The sequence below is a fragment of the Micromesistius poutassou genome, assembly GCF_964030765.1.
Source record: "Micromesistius poutassou genome assembly, chromosome: 1".
NCBI lineage: Eukaryota > Metazoa > Chordata > Actinopteri > Gadiformes > Gadidae > Micromesistius > Micromesistius poutassou.
The window spans coordinates 2,484,467-2,503,131 of NC_140271.1; the positions used below are offsets into that span (position 1 = coordinate 2,484,467).

Consider the following 18,665-nt stretch of genomic DNA (forward strand, 5'->3'; position numbering starts at 1 on the left):
CACGACCTCATTGTTTGAACAGCTGTCAGCTCATGACTGACTGTATCTTGTTAGATTTGCTTTAATCAACAATAATCAATCACATACAATATGTATTCGAAGCATGGCAATAATTAATCCTTGCATAAATGTAATCAATTCATGCCATAACATTTTAACACTCCACCTAACCTCATCAAACGGCCTATGAATGATTCTTACATAGATCTTATGTAGCACCAGTACTCTCTCCCCACCCCCTCTCACTCACTGCTTCAAGGTCAGGCCCGCTACCTTCCCATGGTGACAGTCATTCAACAATACTGACTTGTGTGCAATGGATTCTCGGGAAAGAGTGGGGAGGCACCCAATGTTCATCCAGGCTCGGTTTCGATGTGTGCGTCGTTTGGCTTCTCAGAGATCTGTAGTAGCCTACCAGAAGCAGGTCTTTTAAGTTCCTCCTCCTTTTCCAGCCTTGTATCTGGTGTGAGCGTCACTGTTGTGATTTGAAGCCTTTTCTAATGATAAATGGCCTCTTGTGTGTAGCTCTAGGTGTGTTTGAGCGAGATGATTCCCCCCTACCTTCTCCAAAACTCTCCCTGTATCTGATTTAACTGGAAGTCGCTTTGGATGAAAGCACCTGCCGCAAATGAATACATAGAAGAAGAACAATAAATACATGTACACCTATAGTTTCTGAATTAATATTGGAATTAGTCTATGGACAACATTCATGCACTGCTTCCATTGAACTTTGTGTAGCTTTAAAAGGAAAATAGAGATCTGCAGACGGTATATGGTTTTTAGTTATTTTAATGTTTTCAGCAGCATTCATAATTTCTTAAGCACCATGCACTCCACAGCATAATTCATTATTTATCATTGACCTGGTTGAAAAATAATATCCAGCAGAATGTTGCCATTTTCTTTCTACATTCTGCTTTCTCCGGTTATTATTAAGCACAATATGTGTCACATGTTTTTTTTCTGCGTTTTGAAATCCACCGGACATGACATTCTGACATAAGATTCAATTCACAATTGCTGGTGTTTTCTTCTGGTTCTTCCTGATTTATCTAGTGCCTAGCAGGACATTTTACATCTAAACATGTGACATAGATTATCATTAAGCTGTCATCTGGTCCTGAAATACAAGAAAATTGGCAATTATTTTTCTTCCTGTAATTACATTTAACACGTCATGACCATTTAATAGTAATGTTAAACTCAAACCCAGTTTTTCTTAGCACTGCATGATGAAGTGCTAACAATACACTGTATTTCCATGTATACGACTGTTACATACTGAATACATGTGCAAACGTGCTAAAACTAATTAAAAAAGGCATTAGCATGCTCAGTGAAAAAGCATTACTACCAATTATGACATCACATCTAATGCTACAGATGCCACTAGTTGCGATTAGACACAATCAGTAGCGATAAATGAAATAATATAGTACAACTTCAAACATTGCTTCATATAAAATGCTTCTTACATCAGTAGTTTCATATAAAGAGATCATAATCTGCCGCCTGAATTCATTATGTTATTTTTAATACTATATATATATAACGCCTAACATGTACTTTTTTAAGGCGGGGTGTTCTTGAGGAGAACCTCCGTTGCACCCTGTCTTTTGTCCTGTGTCCTCCTTCAACACGACGATCTACTCGACTCAGCTCGAGGGCCTGTGGAGCCTCTAAAGCATGCTGTGTAACAGGACTTAACAGTACTGTGTTCATCAACGCTTCAGTCAAGGTACATCAACAATTCCCTTGTTCTCCGCTCCTGCCTCTACATTTACATCTACATTTTATATAGAAATATAGATTTTTTTTTTTCAAACCCAAAGCCATACCCCTTTTTGTTACATATCCCTTTTTATTCAGCCATGCATATATGACTTTATACAATTCAATGCAATTTGAACCCTGCCATTAACACCCTCTATTCTCCTATAGGTGCATATTTTACAAGGGCTTTTCTAAAAGCTTAATATTTTTTCTACCATTAGCTCCATGTCCATCCTTTTCTTATTTTTTCCAAACATTCCTAGAATCTACAAAAATAGCATATTTGCTGCAGCGAACGATGGTGGCAATCAACAGAAAAATGGTTAAAAAGCCTTAAACACATTTGTGCATTTTATTTTCAGCTAATGGCATGTGTAAGAGGAGCAAATTGTGAACATATAAACCATCCTTGTAGTGTAAGAAAAAAAAAGAAAACATGAATATATGACTGCATAAATTGTGATCATGTCCAGAAAGTTTAGTTTGACTAAAATGGTGTCCTTATGATTTCCAACCACCTTGTGACTTCCCCACATCTTTCATTCTCCAAACCTTCTATGTCATCCCTCCCTGTAACCACAGCGATGACGGACGAGGAGCAATGGCAGTTTCCTAATTGCCGCGCACTTTTAGGTGGTTGTCCTCCACCACGACCAGCTCAGAGTCCTCCTTCACCTGCAAAAGGGCATCCCTCTCCGGGCTGTCTACCCTCACCAGCTCCCCCTCCTCCACAACCACGCCGCCTCGCTCGACCTCGCCCAACCCCTCCTCGGATTCCTCCTCCTCTTCCTCTACGTCGTTCTGCACCACCACAACCTCCTCCTCCTCCTCCTCTTCCTCCTCCCCGTCGCGGAACTTCTTCACGTGGAAGGTGAAGGGCGGCACGCGGTACACGTAGGTCTTAGGGTGGCCTCGCTTGGCCTTTTCCTTGGCCTTCTCCTTGGCCACCTTGATCTTCTCCTTTCGCTCCAGGTTGGGGGTCATGCGGGAGCTCAGCTTGCCCATCTTCTTCTCCAGGCTGTGCTTGGTCTTCTCCAGGTTCTTGCGGGTCCGCAGCTTCGTCTTCTCCAGGTTCTCCCGGGTCCTCTGCCTGGTCTTGGCCAGGTTCTCCTTGGTCTTCAGCTTGGTCTTCTCCATCTCCTCCTTGGAGAAGGCCTTCTTCAGGTTGTCCACGCGCTGCTTGCCGCTGCGCTTGATGCGCTCGGCGCGGGACTCCTCGACGGTCTCCTCGATCTCCACCTCCTCGTCCGAGTTGACGTGGTCGGGGGCGCCTCCGGGGACCTGCGCCAGGCCGTCCGCCGCCACCCCGGCTTCGCACACCGCCTCGGGGGACGTGGACTTGGTGGGTTTGGGGGGCTTCGATTCGTCCTGGTGGAGGGGATCGGAAAGACAGAGCGGGGTGGGTTAGCGCAAGAATGACAAGGGAGATTATGGCTGTTTTAATATTTTGAAACATTGACCAAATGTATGTATTTTACCAAGGTTTACACAGCTTGTTGTAATGTCACATAGTGTAGTGATGTTCACATAACGATCACGTTCTCCTTGACACATTGATTCAGAGAAAACAGTAGGAGGCAAAGGTCAGCAAAAGGGAAATTCCTACGGGCCTAGAAATGACTCATTCATAAACCTTGTTAGATGCGCTAGATGCATCACATTCTGCTCTTAGAGCCCCATCTAGTGGTCCACCAGTAAAACACTGTCCCTCCCCCCTTTAAAAGCACACAACCGTGTATACATTAACAAAATGGGTATTTGCACGCACACACACACGCACGCACACACATACACGCACACACACAGCCTTGTACAAAGTAACATAAGAATGTGTAAATAAAAGTGTGCAGATATCGTTAAACATCTGACCTTGAATGCAAACTACTTCCAATTTCCAATATTTATGTAAATGTTCATCAATGTGTTATGTACTACCACAGGACAGCATGTCAGTTAGACATATTTCAATCAAAGAGTTCAAAGTGGTTCAAAGTGCCCCTTAACGACAGTTCAGGGTCTGAGGCTGTGCTCTGATTGTCATCCTGTTACATATAACATGACCCTGAGTGTTTACTGCTGTCCAAATTCACAATATTGGAGAGGTGTCTCTGCCCGCCCCCTCCTCCAACGGTCGCAAGGTTGAGGACACTCAAAAAATACAAGTGCAAGACGAGCCAAGCACAATGACTGTATATCATGAGAGGAGCGCACTTATTCTGCTTTGACAATGACCAGCAACGACGAGCCTTTTATCGTGGCTTAATAAGCTAATATATATATAAGCTTGCAATGTATTTACTGTTTGCACCTTATTAAAACAGCTCATGTGGATCATTTTATAATGCTCAATGTAAGATAGATGCATGTCTGACTACCTGTTTTCGCTGCAAAGACATTGCAGCATCCTTCATGGAATCCTTTTGGGCTCTAAGCTCCATCATTAAAATGCAACTCGTTTGGGTGTGGTAGAATCTAGTACAATCTCAGTTGATCCAGACAAATCAATCTGTCTGGGTCAACCCAAGGTGTCAAAATAGGTAGTGGGCGGATTCGACTCAAGAGAACAGTGAGGCAAAAACAGACATTCCGAACTGGGATGGAAAAAGAACATTGCATTGTGGTCGGAAAATACAGTATTTCAACTTGTCATGTTCCCTTTATCTCTGATAAAGGAATACTCTGGAGTGTGTGTGTGTGTGTGGTGGCTCGCTGGTTTAAGCAGCCCTGCCTGAGTCAGGACGATTAATCTGGTGAGGCTGCACATACATGACACACACACACACACACACACACACACACACACACACACACACACACACACACACACACACACACACACACACACACACGCACACACACACACACACACACACTCAGGGAGAGCTCTGGCATACCAGCAGGGAAGACCTGCTCTGTACCATGTACTCTGTACCTGCCTGTACCATGTACTCTGTACCTGCCTGTACCATGTACTCTGTACCTGACATGTACCATGTTCCCCACCTCATCAATAAAGTTGTTTGCTTGACATGTACCTGTTCCCTGGTTGGCGGAGGAGCCCAGCAAAGCCACTGAGGTGGCGTGTGGCAGGACCTGCACTGCTACATGTGTCATGGTCATGGTGATGATTTAGTATACTAAATCCTTTACCTCCTTTACGTCGGCCCTTCCATGTGTTCGATGCTAAGATTGTCATCGGCGCTAGAAGGCCTTGTATGTGCCTCGTCTTGTTGTCTTGCCACTGAGTTCTACTTTTCAAGGTTGTTCTCCTCGGCCAGTTTGCTTAATCTTGTTAGTATTTTCCGCCCGTTCGGTTGGTTGTTGTAACTGTATTGTGTCAGTTCATGGACCTTATAATAGCAGTAAGTGAACCTATACAGAACACCTTACTGGAACACTTGTATACCCCTCCCGGCTGTTTCTGCATTGGCTGTGGTCGCAATAACAGTGCAGATTTCTATATGTGCCACATGTATGTCTAATAATAAAACCTGTGAACCAATAATATGTTATCTGTAATTCTATCCTGTAATTCTATAGATTGCCTTGCCTTTTAAGAAGAGGTGACATAAAGAGTGTAGGCCTGCATATCAAGCAGGGATCGCGTGTGTGTGTGTGTGTCTGTGTGTGTCTGTGTGTGTGTGTGTGTGTGTGTGTGTGTGTGATTGTGTGTGTCCGCAAGTTTGTATGTACGTGTAAACTTCCGCCGGGCTGCTTTTTTTTCGAGATCCAATCGGAATCAGCTGACAGACGCTAGGTCTAACCCTGTGGCTCTATAACCAAAATGCATTGTCGCCTCGTTGCTCTCCTCCCGCCTATATACAGAACGTAATCTGGGGCAGTAAAAGAAATCGCCACATGATCCAGCCATTAAACGAACATTGCTTCCTTATCTGGTGCTGAGTATGGGGCCTAGCGCTGCCAACCCACTCTGTGTATTTTGGGCCTGCCGTGCGCTCTCCCTGGATGCCGTTGACCGATCCTTGGTCACCTGCCAGGCCAGCACTCAGCCCTGGCCAATCATCTCCCCCCCCCCGCCGCCCCCACCCCCCCCCCCTCTCTCAGCCCCTCAGCCGCCAACCCGACAGCGTCCCTATTTGCCAAGCAACAAATAAACACGGGGGGCCCCTGTCACCGTGGCAACCACCTCCAACAAATAATAGTCGACGTATCGACAACAATACTCCGGCCGCATAGCTGTGACGGGAATATGACGGCGAGAAACAAACAGCACAACCTCTGGGAAGCCGACTCTGTAGGCTACGCTGTACAAGGCAACGCGAGTCAGGTTCAACGGCACCACACACGTCTGTTTATCTGTTTTGTCTGACGCAGCCTGTATGAATGTGTACATATGTTTGCCCGCATGTTCGGCTCGTGTCGGACGGGATGTGTTCTCTAAATAAAACCGCGTTGAATGCCAACTGATGAATGACATCTTTGACCAACTGTTCAGCGATGATGAATGTTGTTCTATTGTATGCAGCGAGCAGAGTACTGAGTGCATGCAGTGCGTTTACCTTTACATTTGGGGCCTTTTAGCAGATGCTTTTATCCAAAGCGACTTACAATAAGTACATTTGTCAGAAGAATATACAGTAGGGGACGTGTGTGGTGTCAAGGATCAAGGATCAAAGGATCATTAACATGTACATGATAAACGGAATGCAGTACTCAAGTCTCAGTGTGCTACCTATACCCTAGAATTTGTTTAATTAAAAATAAAGCTATTAAAATATAAACAAAGACATACTAAGATACAAAAAGACATATTAAAAAGGTTAGCAGCATATTGATGATTTCATTGTCTCTCTCTCTCACAGACACACACACACACACACACACACACACGATGTGAAGTCCTTTGCATGTCAAAAATGCTATCAATTATACAGAGCAGGCATCCCACATTTCGCCGGGTCGGGGAGAGAGGAGCTTCCTTAGAGAGCGGTGTTTTGGATGGTGTTAAGGTCTCAACGCGCCAATAGTAGGGAGAGGAACGGTTACTGCACCATATAAAGAGGAGAGGGACTGTGGCCTTTGGAGAGTGGGATGGGACATAGTCTAAGGCTTGTAAGCAGGCCTAGCTGGTAGGCGCCCCTTTGACAGTCACATGGGATACGTGTAGAATGAGGCATAATCTAAATGTAACTAATTAAGGTATGTAGGCATACTGTAGGTAGTGTAGTAATAGTGTTTAGTATAGAATGGTATTGTACTTGAGTCCAAAAGAAGATAACTGTACTTTATTCTGAACTTATTCTATTATGAACAAAAATAAAGAAACTCAAATTAAAACAACTCACAGATTCTCACATGCATATGCTTTGACAAACACAATATCCACACATTGAATTGTGTGAACAAACAATGGTTTTGAAACGGTTAACTGACTCCCTGGTAACCTGGTAAAATATCTACTATCTAATGAAAAAAGGGGAAGGTGTCAGCAGCTAGTTTAGACAGATAACCACCACAGTTATATTGTAATGAGCAATAACTGCGCGAATGGTACATCAAGACCGCAGCCATGACACATTATTGGTCAGTTTCTATGTTAGGTCAGATCAGACGCAGCAGAAAGAACAGTGAAACTGACAGTCACACTTGTCCTGAGGAACTTTTTCTGAGTAATCCTAAAAGCATCTACGATCCATTTTTTTTTTTTTCAAAAACGAAAAAGAAAAAAGGCTAAGCTCAACAGACCGAGAGAGAGTGATGAGCGACATGGAAAGTCCATTAGTGTCCATGTGCTACCTTCAAAGTTCCTCACTCCACACCCCCCCCCACCCCCACACACACACACACACACACAGACCACAGACCCACACAGAGAGCTCTGGAAAAGTCTGCTTCACATGTGTGTATTCTGACAGGTGCAAGGAATGGAGTGGGGTGATGATGCACGGTTCTGCTGCTGGTCAATGAGAGAGACCTCTGTTGGTAATCATGGCTAGTCATTTCCGTCATGAGTGGCTATGAGAGACACTTTGTGTGTGTTTGTGTTTCCCGTTAGGAATCTTGTGTTAATATGTGGCAATGCTTTGCAGTGTTTAGCGAATCAAAAAGCTTCTGGTCCACTTAGGAAATAAGCGATTCCAAATTAGACATTACAAGTGCTGACTGGTGTTACGTTTTGTAACCCACAATAAAATAATAAACTGTTGTAATAAAATAGATAAAAATACAGATACCGTACTTATGAAGGCAAACAATCGATATCACAGTTCATTTTATTATCCGTAAAAAAATCTGTCTCAGCCTCTGAAAGTTTGTACTTGTTATCAGGCAGAACTTTCCCATGACTCATACAGCTGTTGCCATGGGAAACATCTTTTCCTGTGCTTCTACCATTCCCCTAGCCCCTGCCATCTCTCTAATGATCTCTTATATACACAGAACATTACGCTTCAACTACAATACTGAAAAAACACAAAGGGATATGGCATTGCCATGGAAAGCACCCAGTCAAATAACTAAATTAGAAATTAATGAATTACTAATTAGAAATGTCAAACCAATTCCTGACAATGGCAGATAGGACTGGCGGTGATAATGCATTTAGAGATGGCAGGCTTCCCAAATGATATTGAAAAAGGTGAGGTGTTTATGGATTTGATGCTATTTTAATTTGCCAAAATCACATGCATTTCCTTTGGGGTGGGAGGAAGGGGAGAGAGAGAGAGAGAAAGAGAGAGAGACAGACAGAGAGAGAGAGCTGTGAGGGATAGTCTCGCTTCCAAAATACCGCTATCCTGACATGTCCCCTTAACAAGTCACTCGCACCGTCCTGATGAAAGGCTGTTTGGGTGAGTCACACACCGCAGCAGCTGCCCGGGCTTGTCTGTGCAGCTGTGCACTGAGCGGTCCAGGGGAGAGGAGGGGGGGGGGGGGGGGGGGGGAGGCAATATTGCCTCCCAATCTAACACCCCAGGGACAGTGAGGGACTATAGGAGAGGGATATGGATAGGAAGAGAAAGGAAGAGAGGGAGATCCTGCAGTGCTGCGGATTGCATCCCCATAATCAGAGCCGATCGACAGAGATTTAAAAATAATGTACACCTTAGCTGCTTTTTATGTTGATATGGCTTGAGTTTTATTTTCTTTTGTGATAGAAAAATATACATTTAAGGATGTATATTATACACAGGCAGGACAGCATCGTGGTTTGGGTATCCCACTCCAGGCTGAAAGGTATATTGATCAATACCCGAGGTCCACAGTCTACCTGCAGGCATCCCTGAGCAAGAATTCTGACCACCTGCCCCTCAAACAAAAGCGCTTTAGTAAAAGTGTCTGCTAAAGGCGTAGATACATGAAAGCTAAATATAGGTGATGTCACACCATCACATCACATTTCAGGGGGAATCCTCCAGGACAGAGGCTAGGCTGTCACATTTGTGAGGATTCTCCCCACAAGGAGAAGGGTTGTTGTGTGTGTGTGTGTGTGTGTGCGCGAGCGTGCATGCGTGTGTGTGTGTGTGTGTGTGTGCAAACAAAGACAGGCCTCTCGGGCCCCCACAGACGACTGACTTAACCGTGGTGTAATGGAAGTTCTGCTGCAAACAGACGGGCTCATTCACCCAGTCACCCGGGGTGATGTCACGGCTGGAGGGCCGCGCGTACGCCGCGGTGGGCGCCGACTTCCTCGGTTTTCCTTTTCACGGTCATTTGCGAACTCGCGGCCAGGAATTTGAGTGCATGGGGAAAGCCCTTTTCCACGGGTAAGCCCTTCCTGGTCTGAAACCACTGGAATCCTACGCTGGCCACATGCAAAGAAACAACATTGACTTTTCCTACCCTGCGTCCCTGCAAGACCTAGCAGCTCTGGGTGGATTATATAACTATGTACAGACACACGGTAAAGGTGCACGGTACATTTACACACATTGACGCCAACAGATTATGTAATGTTGGAAGAAGGTTCTGGGCCACCATTAAGAATTCCGAACTCAAACTTTCCATTGGGTCAGTTTTTATGTAATCCTAGTTATTCTAAATCAAAAAATATATATAAAAATATTGCCCTCTATGCTGAGCATTAGTGATTTTTCACAATAATAGTAATTTAAATATCTTATTAAGATGTAACCACTACTCCTACGACTGCTTCTATCACTTGAAATAAAGAATATGTAGCATCAAAAATATATACAAATCTGATCTGATGAATGACAAGATGAGGCAAAGAGGTTCATCAATTTACATTGTGAACTGATATCGAAAAAAGCGTCAGCGCTAATGGAACACAGAGATTACATGTTTGCTCGTTAGCAATAATGGCTAACGAGCTATCATTCCTGGCCAACAATACCTGCATGCAGCCAGCCCGCCACAATGCCCTCCTTTGTTCCCCGGCCGTGATGCTCTGTCGGTTTACTGTGTAAGCAGGAGATTATTAGTGGAAATAATGACTGGCCCTCATGAGGCTTTCAAGTGGAGAGAGTGAGAGAGTGAGAGAGTGAGGGAGTGAGCTGCCTTCCCGTTGCTGTAGCTAATAAAGTGAAGAAAGATCATGTCCAGAAATGTTTCAGTTGAATAACTGAATACGAACATACTCGATTTGTATGCAAGATATACTGGATAGTATTAAAACTTATCCATATACTGGATAGTATTGAAACAATAAGCAACAAATTTTTTTTTTTTGTATCTTCTTCACCGCTATATCACACCCGTATAATTTCTGATGAAATCATTCTAAATTTTGCAAAACTTAAGCTGAAGGCACCCAGGCCTGTTATAGACGTAGCCGTAGTCGTACTGACAGCCCATAACTCACGGGCCCAGTACCGGGAACACATTACGTGCATAGCACAGCATAACAGAGTATAGCATAGCATTGCCGAGCAGTGGGGATCATCACGCAATGGCTGCACTTCAAAGGGCAGTTTCTCCAGACTGGCTTTTTCCCACACAGACCTGTCAGACTTTTTCTAAAATATACACATTATCACACAACATCAATGAGACAGATCATTCATTAACTCACAGCATGATATTTCACAGACATATTTAAGCACGCACCTCAAAAGAGGAACTTTTTATATAATGAATGCACCCTGTAATGCAACTTCCTAAGCCTCATTTCAATGGACAAAAAAAACACAAATCCCTGTTTGATACTGTATTGGCTGTAGATGGTAACCCACAGCACTGCATATGAACACGAGCTCCGAAGGACACACACATGCGGACAAACAATGACTGGTGCTGCGGATCACTGAACTCAGAACCCAGGCCGTGAAACGGGGCACCGCTGCGTGCCATTTCATAGCTTCCCATCCAGGGTAGTATTTAGATACAGCACACCCAAGTCGGTTCGGTTCCCCTAATGTCCTTTCGACAGACTTTACACATTGTTGGCTGTTGAGGCGTCTACTACCCTGGGTGTGTGTGTGTGTGTGTGTGTGTTGGTGTGTGTGTGTGTGTGCGTGTGTGTGTGCGCATCCCTACCTCCACAAACCATATCAAGTGGATAAAGGAAATATTTCTATCTGGACCGCCCAAGAGGACTTTTTTCTTTTCTGTCTACATCAACTGGTCACCTGATCCTTCACCCAGCTGGCATATCCCATCTGCAGAGGTGAAATGAGGTAAAATAGACCGGGGGGGGGGTTGGGGGTTGTAGGAGATAGGGGTGGTTGTGGTGCGGAGAAGGGTTCCTGGAATGAAGGGGGCCCATAACATATATTGAGTTAAATAAACTCTCACGTTCTCTCAAGTGCACAAATGTTCATGTGTGATGTCTGAAAACGTCGACAGACATTGCGTACGGTTTAATGGTGATCCGGAGATTCACATGAAGTACATTAACTATGCTCGTCAAAGCGGAAGTAGGATGTGCTAGATTCCTTGGCATGTATAACACATGTGCGGCGCAATGTGTGCCGCTTAAACACTCATACGCCCCGCTGTGCGCCCTTTAACAGTACTTCCACTTGCCCCATAGCGCACACTGAGGTGTGCGCCGTGCAGCCGTTGCGTGACAGACGCCCGGAGCGGTACTGTACTAGCTGAATGTGTAGCATGTAGCTGAAATATCAGAGCTCCCATTTCGGGCGCACATGTTCCCAATGACACTGCCAGGGCAGGGGGAAAGGCTAAGGAAACACTGTCAGCAAATCACTTGATATATTGTGTATTCGCACAGCAGGCGTGTGCTAGGACAGCCAGGACCACTTATGATTTGAAATAGTGCAGTGCATGAAGGCAGGACAAGAAAATGGACGTCAACTACCGAAGAGATGTAGAGTAAATACAAAAGAAAAAAAAAAAGTAAAAGAGAGTAGGCCTGGATGTTAACAAATTGAACAACAACAGGGTATGCAGACTGGAAAGTTCATATTTGTAAAGCCCTATTAACGGCCTTGTGTTTGAAGGGTGAATAATAAATAAAAATTACACTGGATTAATTCTAAAGCAAGAGACAGTTTTCTATAAATGTTTTATATAATTGTTAATTGCTGTTTCCCAACTTTTTCAACATCCTTAAATTTTCTTATTATTTTCTCTTTTTTTCTTTGCTATAAAGATGCGAGGGAGAGAAGAAGCGATGGAAGTGGACTCTGATTGAGGAACAAGCAACTCTGCCAATAGAACCCTAAGAGGCCTGTCCGTGTTTTCTTTAAAAAACACGGACACAAACACGGGGATCAACAGGATAAGAGTCTGATGATAACACAGGATCACATGAGCAACAAGGAAGAAATCTAAACAGGAACTTTGAAGGGAAGAATGCTGATGAACGATGAGTCAGCGTTAAAAGAAAGTAATAAAGGGTGGATCAGACATCCAGGAATTATAATATACTTTGTTCGTAGTATTTTTTATCATACATTGCACACATTGCACACAATATTGCAACTACACACTACTTAAACAAAATATTCAAAGAAATTCGAAGATTAAAAAAAAAGCAAACGTGCATACAAAGTGAAAAGACTGTTCTATTTAATTTTCCATACAATATTCCATACAACATGACTCCTTGGGCTCTACGTAATGGGAGCGAATCCCAACATCAACTTGCTATCATATGGAGATCTATTCTGGACATACAAGACGACCCTGAGAACTGTACACTACTAGTGCACATTGACTCTGCATAGTAGCTGACACGCAGCAGTGAAATGTAGACCCTGCCAGATAGTTTTCCCTCCGTGCGGAGACGAGGTTGGGGGGGGGGGGGGGTGCTGAGGTATCATTAGCGAGAGAGAACGGGAGGAAGGGGGACTAACAGGCTGTACGTTAGACACTATATGTACTAAGCCACAAGGGGAACCCGAGCCAAAGTACACCCATTACACCACACTTACAATAAGTAGTGTGTCCAAAGTGACTTACAAAGTGAAGCTGAGAACAATTAACACGCTGGAGTAACTAAAACAAGTTTCTTAAAAACAACTGGACTGGAGTGCAGTGTGCCTTGTGTAGATGTCCAAATATATACCCTCAAGTACAACTCTGAAATAACAGGATTTGAGTTAGGGGATCAAAGAATATCAGGAAAGTTTACTTAGCTCAGCTAAGTTGCTTAACCCCACAATGGTACACCAAATATACAAAGAAACTAAACCAACAGAAATAAAATGAAACATAGTGTATCAAGGATTCCATTCGTTTGACTGCATCATTTATAAATTCATAAGTATGTAATGCCTCCTTGCTCCAGTGCTTAATCTCCTAATTACTATTGGCAAGAGGAGCTTTGGAAGTCTATCTTACAGTAAGCGGTGAGTAGGGACAGATAGGTATAGCAATAGAGAGGGTATGTGGCAAGCATAGCCATTGAAGGAGAGAGGGAGACAGAGAGACAGAGAGACAGAGACAGAGAGAGAGAGAGAGAGAGAGAGAGAGAGAGAGAGAGAGAGATGCCAAAGAGATGAATCACCATGCTAACTTGGTGCGGTTGTTTATTAGCATTAGTTTCTCTGACCTGCATGAATTGGTGCCCTCCTCAAAACAGGGAGTGACCCTCAGTGTCTAAAACTAAGGGTCATCCACTGCACTCACAGGGACACACATACATGATATAATGTAATAGAATATAATACATTTTATGGAAAGAAATCATAGTCATTTTGGACCGTATTGCAATGCACAAAAATCTGTAATTTAAGTTAATCGAAGATAATATACATATTTGTAATATATACTATTATAATAGAATAAATAATTAAATAAACATAAATAAAATAAATAATACCTTGCACATTATAAAATCAAAGTCCCCTCGGAATCTATATTTGCAAATTAAGCAACAGTTTTTCCGTCTGGGTTCGGTCTCACAAAACACATTCTTGCAGTGGGCTTGGTGGGTCAGTGCTGTTCTGGGAGGGAGTTCTTGACCCGCTGCCACAGGGCTGAGGAATGGGAGTGTAGGAAGGACCCTCAGTGACTCTGAGACGGTCATCCCCCTGACGGAGGTGGACACATGGCGGGGTGGGGACCTTGATTTCCTGCCAAAAAGCGACGTTTCAGGGGGGCCAGGACAAAAATGATCAGACATTCTACAACAGGTGACCAGGTCACGGCGACATGGAGGAAATCAAGCGCAGCGTGGAATAGAGATGGACGGTCGGTCAACGTGAAGTGACCCCCGGGGCTCAGGTGATGACAGGCTGGTTGGACGGGGTGCTGTCCCCGTTCTATAGGTCAGCTGCTGCTATGCTTAAGACCATGGTCTGGTTAAGACCCACGGATGTCAAAGTATTAGGGTGAGATTAGGGTTCTGCGTTTTTTTTGTGATACTTCTGTTGAAGTTTATATATACACAGTATATATATATATATCTATAGATTTATTTATAAATCTATATATATATATATATATATATATATACACTGATTTAACACAGTATAAATAACTTTCAATGTATTTATCGCTGCATCTCGTTATATCTATTCTTTATTGTGTGTGGCACAATAGATGGATAAATTCTTTATTTATCCATCTATATCTATATCTATCTACTTGTATTTATATATATATCTATCTATCTATCTCTGTATCTCTCTGTCTCTCTCTCTATGCTGCAGGCATGGTGTTGCCACACCCTGCTTGTTGCTAAGGAACCGTGCTTGCATCCCTCTATTCTGATGTAATTATAAAACATTACTGTTAGAATCTTACCCAGGGGAGGAGAGGCCGGAAAGATGTGGTTATTCTGAGAGTACAAGCATAGTGACATGAGACATAAAAGTCAATGTGGGACACTCACACCTACACCCATACACATTCACATTCTCTTGCGCACACACACACACACACACACACACACACACACACATAAATACTTATTTGTGTGATGCCTCCCATAAGTTCAGAGGCAATACAAACTACGATAGTCTATCACTAACGATAGTCTATCGTTAACTTAAAACAACAACTTTAGTCGCCTTGTCACTTAGGCCTGTTTGACTCACACGGATCGAAAGCAATTATAACGTACATTAATCTCTTTCCGATGCCTCTCCCTCTCCTGGCGTTCTCTCAGCGCTCTGGTTCCAACGGGTGCTCTTTCTTTGTCAGACGTTAAAAACTGACACCTGGGGTGGGGGCCATCCCTTGGGAATAAATAGGCCAGAGCTTGGAGGCTAAGACTGCAGCACAAACCAATCTCTATTCAGACAACTGCTTTGAAGTCAAAATAGGCTGCACTCACAAAGGTATACTATAGACGCAGGCATGCATGTAAAGCTAAAGACTACAAACAAATATGAATTGCATGATTCAACACTGCAATTCATGAAAATCGAAAAAATGATATCCAAAATGATTTTACAGAAAATTCTGGACACTTTTTCTCTAAATGTCAATGGGTGGTGTTTAACAAACATTGGAAGGCACCTGCTTCACTTCAGTAATTTATTAAGGTCTTGCCTCTGATTGAATTACTGCTAAATGCCAAAAGTGTAATTTGGAGCCTCTGTGGACATGCCAGCATACTGTAGCTGGCGGCCAGTTGGTATTGCAGATACTGGCCTTAAACTAACCATCCATAAGAACAGTCACACTTAAGGATTATATAGTCTTAATATTTTGTATTTTCTTATTATGTATTATGTCGTAATATTTATTTGACCTTTATTTATCCAGGAAGGTCCCATTGAGATATAATATCTCGTCTTCCAGGGATTCCTGGCCATATATATAATAATATATATAATAGTATTATATATATAATAATATATATAATAATATTATATATATGGCCAGGAATCCCTGGAAGATGAGATAGTATTCCTGGCCATATATATAATAATATTATATATATGGCCAGGAATCCCTGGAAGATCATTATTATTATTATATCATTATATACATACAGATATGAATAAAGGAATGGATATAATATAAATAAATAAAATCTTGAAATGTTTATTAACTTCCGGAGATCAGATAAGGCCTGACATAATCTTGGATTGAGCATTCCTTCATGTATGCACAGTTGCTTTTATGATTTAACTGCTTTAGCAGTTCTGCAAATAGAGATTATCGTGTTTTATTACTGTAATAAAAGGTAGCTATAGTTCAGATAGTAGGACACAGGGCTCGTTCCAAACAACACTCGGTGAGAAAGTGTGATGCCGTGCCAGCAGCAGCAGGCTGGACCGTAGCTCAGATGTTACGGGATGCAACTCTCAGAAAAGACCAGCTCACCCAGCCACACTCAGAGGTTGTAGATTCATCAGCCACTCACTCGCAGTCCACTTTTCTCACACAACACTTTTAGATCCACTAGGAAGCTACCGAGCTGTAGAAAGCTGAGATGCACAGCAACACAATATAATACATTCCAAATGTAGAAGAAAACTTTTTGCCATTGTTAAAAAATAATAATAATAATAAAATAAACAAACGTACAAGTCATAATTTAATAAAAAATGTACAAACCATGTATTTAATATATGGTTATATTTAGTGCCAGCTCTGGGTTTATGATTACTATACATTTATAGTTCAAGATGGCTCTACTCAGTTGCGATATTGTACCTCTTGTGTGAGTATAGGTAATGCGCCACATACACCAGCATGCCAGAATGTATAGCTCTGTGCCTTTGATCACTGGCCTTGCTTCTTAATATAGTCTTATTGGGCATCCACCAGGTTTAACTGTTAGTTTAAAAAGTAAAACATCACGACTTGCCTTTCTCTGTCCTATAAGAGAGAGGGGTGCTATATCTAGTCATCTAGTGTGGAATGGAATAATTGACCCCTTTGAAGTTGGAACACTACGACGCAACTCTATAAAAGGGCTATCCGAAAGGGCGACAATCCTACGGTCCAATGGCACCTCATTTGTGTTTCACGCTTCTGTCACACTTTCCCATTGCACTGTGGGAAATGCAGCAACACCTATCTCATTAGAATTCCCAATAACCTAACGACTGTTTCCAACAGTCTCAGCTATAATCTACCACAGTTGTACACACAGAGGTTCTGTCATCGAGGGGATTCAGGTGGGTGGAACGGCTATGTCAACAAACACGACAACCCCGATTGAACATCCCTTCCCCCCCCCCACAGCCCCGCTCACCTGATAGAGCAGTATCTTGAAGTGTCGTCTCTTGAGCAGCTCGTTCTCGTTGCTCTCCAGCTTCTTGATCTGCCCCGCCTGCTTCTCCAGGTTGCTCCGCACCGACTTGACGTTGACGCTCACCTTGCGCACCTTCTCCAGCATCTTGTCCACGCTGTGGGCCGTGCCGCTGTGGCTCTTGGCCAGCTTGGCCAGCTCCCCCTGGATGCCCGACACGGCCTTCTCCATGGCCTCCTGCCGGGCCTCCAGGCCGCCCTGGGTCTGCTGGATCTGGTCCACCACGCCGATGATCTTGTCGAGCAGGGACAGCACCATGACGCCGTTGACCTGTGCCTCGCTCTTGCCGTGGGGCCCGGGGTCCGCCGCCGCAAGCGCTGCCCCTCGGGCGACCACTTCGTCGTCTTCCTCCTCCTCTTCCTCGTCGTCGTCGTCGTCGTCGTCGTCGTAGTCTACGGCGGGAGCGCTGGCGGCGGCGACCAGGGCCACCTCGTCGTCGCTGTAGGACACGTCGGCCAGAATCGCCCGGTCCAGCTTCGCCATTGAGTCAGCCATTGGTCTCTGGAAGAACGCTCGGTGCTCGCACGCTCACGCGGGATAAAAATACAGTGCCACACACAAGTCACGGAGCACCACCCTGCAACTCGACAACTCAGCTTTCACCGACTCTTCTCTCTTATTGGACGGTCTCTGGGCCAACGGAACCGTACACTCAACTTCTAATCTGCTGTTTACTTTCTGTCCCCGCACTCTGTTCTGTCCTACAGACACTTCTCTGTCTCTTTCTATCTCTGTCTCTATGGCTGTCTCTTGGAGCAGGAGAGGCAGGAGGCAGCAGGGTCTGTATCACGGCTGAGGCATGTGTGACCCGACTTGAATGCCTCTGCTCCCCAGCTCCCACCCAGTAGAACTTTTCCCTTCCAAGCCCCTTCCCACTGCTTCCCTTGTGGCAGAGGGCTCCACCCCCTTTCTTTGCCCAGGCAGTGGGCAGAATATCCGCAAGTACCATAGACCATGCACATTGGTGGTCACTGGCTGGAAAAACCTGTTGGTCTCCATCAAGCGAAAGAGATGGCCGGGACACATGGTACAAACACTGCACTATACGCACAGGGGCAGGCACACACACGCACACACACACACACACACACACACACACACACACACACACACACGTGCACACACACACACACGGACACACACGCACGCACGCACGCACGCACGCAGACACACACACACACACACACACACACACACACACACACGTGCACACACGCACGCACACACACACACACACACACACACAAACACACACACACACACACACACACACACACACACACACACAGGT

General features: G+C 44.1%; 1 protein-coding gene across 1 annotated transcript; it reads right to left on the reverse strand.

The window, feature by feature from the left end:
• Positions 1-784: 784 nt before the first annotated feature.
• On the reverse strand, positions 785-18,160 carry cavin1a (caveolae associated protein 1a). The gene is made up of 2 exons (XM_084488147.1): positions 17,318-18,160; positions 785-3,144 (listed from the first exon to the last, which is right to left on the reverse strand). Exons 1-2 carry the CDS (start codon positions 17,867-17,869, stop codon positions 2,389-2,391), a joined length of 1,308 nt encoding a protein of 435 aa, XP_084344273.1. The 5' UTR covers positions 17,870-18,160; the 3' UTR covers positions 785-2,388.
• Between the last annotated feature and the right edge of the window lie 505 nt (positions 18,161-18,665).